This window comes from Microtus ochrogaster, chromosome 2 (genome assembly GCF_000317375.1).
Source record: "Microtus ochrogaster isolate Prairie Vole_2 chromosome 2, MicOch1.0, whole genome shotgun sequence".
Classification (NCBI taxonomy): domain Eukaryota; kingdom Metazoa; phylum Chordata; class Mammalia; order Rodentia; family Cricetidae; genus Microtus; species Microtus ochrogaster.
Window position 1 is genome coordinate 41486476 of NC_022010.1, and position 6271 is coordinate 41492746.

Consider the following 6271-nt stretch of genomic DNA (forward strand, 5'->3'; position numbering starts at 1 on the left):
GCCTGCCTCTGCCTCCCAAGTGCTGGGATTAAAGGCGTGCTCCACCACCGCCTGGCGTCTGCTTTCTTTTTAAAAAAATAAATAAATAACAAAAAAAGCAACAACAGCAGCTAGGTCTAGGGTATTCCTCTCTTGGCTCTCCTTCTGTTTTCAGAAGTTCTCTCTCTTTAGTAAATCTGTCTGCTGTGCTAAAGAGCAGCAGCAGAGGCAGTTAGGTCTGCCTTAGCATGTGACTTTCCATGAGCTGAGGAAACATTGAGTGTCTGTGTGGTACTGTGGGGGAAACTGTTGTGAGAACTGAGGGCAAGAGATTTGAGTCTTTGGCCAAACCTTTGTTGGACTGGCTGGGGTGGGCTTCCTGAGGTTAGGACCTTGAACTGCTGTTTGCCTGTGGAGATTTGAAATTTTTGCTTTCATTTTTTTACATTTGTTGTGAAATGAGTGTGTTAAAAATTTTCAGAAAGAATGTCTTTTATTACTATTATTATTTTTAATCTTTTTATTTTATGCATGTAGGTGTTTTGTCTGCATGTATGTCTCTGCAGGGTGTATATACAGTATCTGTGGAGACCAGAAGGGGGTATCGGATCCCTCTGGGACTGGAGTTATAGCCAGTTTTGAGCTGTTGTGTAGGTGCTGGGGATTGAACTCAGATCCTTTGGAAAGGCAGCCAGTGCTCTTAACCACTGAGCCATTTCTCCAGTGTTCAAGAATGTCCTATTATTTTTAAGGTGGAGGCTGAACGACAAGCCAGCAAGGAAGAAGAAAACAAAGCCAGTGAGGAATACATACAGAAATTGTTGGCGGAAGAAGAGGAGGAAGAAAAAAGACAGACAGAAAGAAGGAGAAGTGAGATGGAAGAACAGCTGAAAGGGGATGAAGAGCTGGCAAGGAGGCTCAGCATCAGTATTGTAAGTTTTGACAGATGCCTACGTTGCTTTGAAGCCTCACAACAATTTAAGGTTTTTTTTTTTTTTAATAATATCTTTGTTCTACTAAGGAGAAAAAAATGTATTTTATTTTTAAAGATTTGGGGGGAGTTATATGTCATATGCGTTTGGATGTCCCCAGAGGCCAGAAGAGGACATCATCTCCTCTAGAGCTGGGGATTCTGGGCAGTGGGTGCTGACATGGGTGCTAGGAAGTGACTGGGTCCTCTAGAAGAGCAGTGAGTGGCTTTAACTTCTGAGTCAGCTCCCTAACCCCAAGACAAAACAAAAAAATTAATAGCAAACAAACTTTTATGACTAATACATTTTTGTGTATTGTTACTTAATTACTTCAGCTGGGGACATATTTATTAGTGGTACAGATCAAATCCCATACCTTGGGTATGCTAAACAAGTAAGCTATACCCTCAGCCTGATTTTATTTTGACATTTAATTTATTTAATGTATGGGCACTACCTGAGTGGTGGTCAAAGGACAACTTGCAAGAGTTAGTCCTCTCCTTCCTCTGTGTGAGTTCTGGGGATCAATCTCGGGTATCCAGACATTGTAGCAAGTACATTTACTTCTGAGCCATCGCACTGGTCCTCCTAGCCTAATTCTTAAATAATATATTGAACCTGGCTTTCCTTATCTTACTGTTACATTGTTTATAAAAAACAATGAAAGACAAGGTGGTAAAACATACACTAAAACCTAAGGGTTCCTGAACCTAGTGGCATAGGTTGAAGCCAAGCTATAGCACTGAGTTACATATACCTTGAGCCCACCTAGGCTTCTTTCAAAATATAAACTCTTGAGGGCTAGACTGATGTTTCAGCATTAACAGTACTGACTGCTCTTTCAGAGGACTTTGGTTTGATCCCCAGTACCTTACATACATGTACACAGAAAAAACACCATAAATGAAGAAATCAATAAAATATTTTAAAAATAAGGTACAGGTTCTCATACCTACTCTAAGCCAAACTGACTTGGATTCTCTGGGATTGAGCCATGTTGAGTACTGTCTCCAGTGAGATCTAGGGTATCTGAAATACTGAGGTTACAAAGCCCCTGAGTTAACTCCCCTACTTTTGAAAAATATCTGAGAATACATTTCACCAAAATGAAGTATACCTAGAATTTTTCTTTCTTTTTTTTTTAATATTTATTTATTTATGTATACAATATTCTGTCTGTGTGTATGCCTGCAGGCCAGAAGAGGGCACCAGACCTCATCACAGATGGTTGTGAGCCACCATGTGGTTGCTGGGAATTGAACTCAGGACCTTTGGAAGAGCAGGCAATGCTCTTAACCTCTGAGCCATCTCTCCAGCCCCCTCTTTTCTTTTTTTTTTTTTTTTTTTTTTAACGAATCTTACCATTAAGGTAAAATGGCACAGCTTTGTGTATAACCCAAACGTATCCTCCTGTGTACTTATGTGTATTACGTCTATGTATCTGATGAGCGTGTGTGTGTGTGTGTGTGTGTGTGTGTGTGTGTATGTATGTATGTGTATACACATGTACCACAGCGTCTTATGCGGAGGTCAGTGGACAGCTTTTGGAGATGGTTCTGTTTCTGTCATAAGAGTCCTGAGATGGAACTCAGGTTGTCAGGCTTAGCATGAACACCTTAGCCACTAAACCATCTTGCCTCCTCCTGTGGACTTTAAATCATGTCTTTTCATCTGTAATACGATGTAAATGCTATGTGAATGCCTATTGCAAAATAAAGTCTAGGTAAGGAGAGTGAAGTATGTACATGCTCAGTATTCTTCAAAGAACTTAAATTCAGTTTTTGAAAAATGTTAAGAATTTTGAGGGCTGGAGAGATGGCTCAGTGGTTAAGAGTACTGCCTGCTCTTCCAAAGGCCCTGAGTTCAATTCCCTGCAACCACATGGTGGCTCACAACCATCTGTAATGAGGTCTGGTGCCCTCTTCTGGTCTACAGACATACACACAGACAGAATATTGTATACGTAACAAATAAATAAATAAATTTAAAAAAAAAAAGAATTTTGAGTTTGTAGAATTCAAAGCTTTTTTCATAAAGTTCTCGTTAATAATGCCTTTGTATGTTTTTCTTATGACTGAAGAACAATAACTACAAGAAAGATATTTTGACTTCTCCTTCGAGTTCCAGAAAATCAGATGCAGTCACAAACAAGTCACAAAAGAAAAATACAAACAAACAAAAAAATTTTGGAGATATTCAAAAGTAAGTAAATATGATTGCCATTTATCCCTTGATAGCTACTGTATGCCTTAGGGTTTTGTTCATAGTGATCACCAATTCATCAAGTTTTGTTAATGAGCTTTTGTTTTTTTAAAGATTTTTTTTATGTGTTTGAGTGTTTTGTCTGCATGTATGTAAGTGCATTGAATATGTACCTGATGTCGTAGGATGCCAGAAGAGGGCATTGGATCCAAGGATCTGGAACTGGAGTTGTGGATGGGTATGAGCCCCAGTTACGGGCCACACTGGGAACTGATCTAAGATTGTAGGTGGAGTTTTCCTGTCCCCACAGCCATCGGAGACTTAATATTAATTGCAAATGCTTAGCTAGTAGCTCAGGCTTATTACTAACTAGCTCTCACAATTTAAATTAAGGTATTTCTATTGATCTATGTGCCGCCCTGAAGCTCGTGGATTTATCTGTCCTCCAGCATGTCTTGCTTCCTCTCCGTCTCTTGTGACTCCTCTGACTCCAGTATTTTCTCTGCCTATCAGTCAATCAGCTCTTTATCAATAATGAAAACAACACATTTTCACAATGTACAGGATTATTCCACAGCACTGGGTCTCCATCAGGCACGTAGTAAGTTCAAGGTCAGCCTGGTCTACAAAGCTAGTTTCAGGACAGCTAGGGCTGTTATACAGAGAAACCCTGTTTCGATGTCCATTGTGTGCCATGAGGAAGGAGAGACACTTATGAGTTCAAAATTCTTTAATAAATCACCACATAAGCGGGACACTGATGGATTAGGGCTGCAAGACAAGGACTCGGCCTTGTTTCTCCTGGCAGCCCCACGCAGAAGCAGTGGTGGGTTCTTTTTTTTTTTTTCTATTTATTTATTTATTATGTATACAATATTTTGTGTGTATGTCTGCAGGCCAGAAGAGGGCACCAGACATCATTACAGATGGTTGTGAGCCACCATGTGGTTGCTGGGAATTGAACTCAGAACCTTTGGGAGAGCAGGCAATGCTCTTAACCACTGAGCCATCTCTCCAGCCCCAGTGGTGGGTTCTATAAGTGCTAAACCATAAACACACCTGTGCCAAGTTACAGATGCAGTTTTACCAGTCAGGAGCCAAAGATTGGAATCTGTCCTTGTATGTTCCATCACTGGCAACCAACACAGAATAGAAGCCTTTCCTTTGTTCTTTCTTTTGTTAAAAACGGCCATAATATCGTGCCACAAGGACGTGTGCTCAACTATGTTCATAGCAGCTTTTTTTTTTTTGTCATAGCCAGAACCTGGAATCAACCTAAATGCCCCTCAACCAAAGAATGAATAAGGAAATGTGGTACATTTACGCAATGGAGTACTACACAGCAGAAAAAAAAAATAACAACAGCTTGAATTTTGCAGGAAAATGAATGGAGCTAGAAAACATTATTTTGAGTGAGGTAACCCAGACACAGAAAGACAATTATCACATGTCTTTATGTTTAAAAACTCATAGGTGGTTTTTAAACATAAAGCAAAGAAAACCAGCCTACAAACCACAATCCCAGAGAACATAGACAACAATGCGGATACTAAGAGAGACTTACATAGATATAATCTACATGGGATGTAGAAAGTAGAAAAAGACGATCTCCTGAGTAAATTAGGAGCATGGGGACCTTGGGGGAGGGTTGAAGAGGGCAGGTGAGCAGGGAAAAACGTAGAGCTCAATAAAAATCAATTAAAAAAAAAAGAGAAATTAGGGGCATAACAGATTGTTCCTGTTCCCTTTGAGGAGATGTTTCTTTCTTTCTTTTTTTTTTTTTGAGACAGGGTTTTTTGTGTAGCTCCGCCTGATCTGGAACTCACTCTGTAGACCAGGCTGGGCTCAGATTGAGAGATCTGCCTGCCTCTCCCTCCTGAGTGCTAAGATTAAAGCTGTGTACCACCACACCTGGCAAGAAATCTTCTTTTAATGTAAAAGATGAGGACTGGCAAGACAGCTCAATGGATAAAAGTACTTGGAGAACGAGCCTGGCGATCTGTAGATCCCTGGAAGCCATGTAAATGTGGAGAGAGAACCGACTGCACACAGTTGTCCTTGGTGCACACACACAGTGGCAAGCATGTGCTAACAGAAACTTCAAACCCATCTACACACACAGTGTGTAAGAGATGAGAAACTGAAGAAGAGGCTCCATAGGGAGGGAACTTTATAAAACCAGACCCCCCCCCCCGCCAAACACCATTAAACAGTATATGTGTTTTAAGCTTTTTTGAAGGAATTGCATGTATTTCACACACACCCCCTTTTTTTTCTTTTTTGAGACAAGTTCCTCTTGTATAGCCCTGGAACTTGCTCTGTCAGGTTCAGGCTGGCCTTGAGCTCACGGAGATCTGCCTGCCACTGTTTCCCAAATGTTGGGATTGAAGACCTGTACCACCATGCTCAACACATGTATATTTTAAATTGCACCAATCTTCAGTATTTCCTATGGAATTTCTGCATGTCAGAATAACCCTCTGAATTACGATATAAAATATTTACACAAATTCCAGGCATGTTGGCACATGCCCTTATTTCCCACATTTTAAAGACAGAGACAGGTGGAGTTCTGAATTCAAGGCTGGTCTATATAAGGATCTCCAGGATAACCAAGGTTGTATGTATATTATGTGACCTAGTCCCAACAATAAAAAAGAAAACCTCCCTCTAAACATTCTCATGTATTTCTCCTTGCTTCCTTTGAATTCATGGCCTCTTTTTTCATTAATTGTATTAATTAATTAAATGTTTCATTAATATGTATTTATTTATATACATATACCTAAATCTAACCTGCTCAGTCTGTATGTTACTTGTATACATGTTTTCAGGGCTGACCAGTTGGTACTAGGTAACCAGTTATTGGTCTCTTCCCTGGTAAAAACTATTTTTCCCATTCTTGGCATTCCTTGGTTGCTTTTCTAGTTCTTTGTTTAGATTGAGGTCTTGTGGGCTTTCCCCCACCTACTTTGTTTGGCATGTCAAAATTATGTATTTATAATCTCAAAAATAAAAGAAAAAATAAGGAGACAGAGACCCACATTGGAGCACCGGACAGAAATCTCAAGGTCCAAATCAGGAGCAGAAGGAGGGGGAGCACGAGCAAGGAACTCAGG

The 6271-nt window shown here is 40.1% G+C and overlaps 1 protein-coding gene across 1 annotated transcript in view; it reads left to right on the forward strand.

The window, feature by feature from the left end:
- The window catches only part of Rnf168 (ring finger protein 168), a 21533-nt gene that overhangs the window by 8235 nt on the left and 7027 nt on the right, over positions 1-6271 (forward strand). The window contains exons 3-4 of the mRNA XM_005344839.3: positions 732-911; positions 3031-3152. Of these exons, the coding sequence (XP_005344896.1) occupies positions 732-911; positions 3031-3152 (302 nt within the window). The remainder of the gene's footprint in view (positions 1-731; positions 912-3030; positions 3153-6271) is intronic.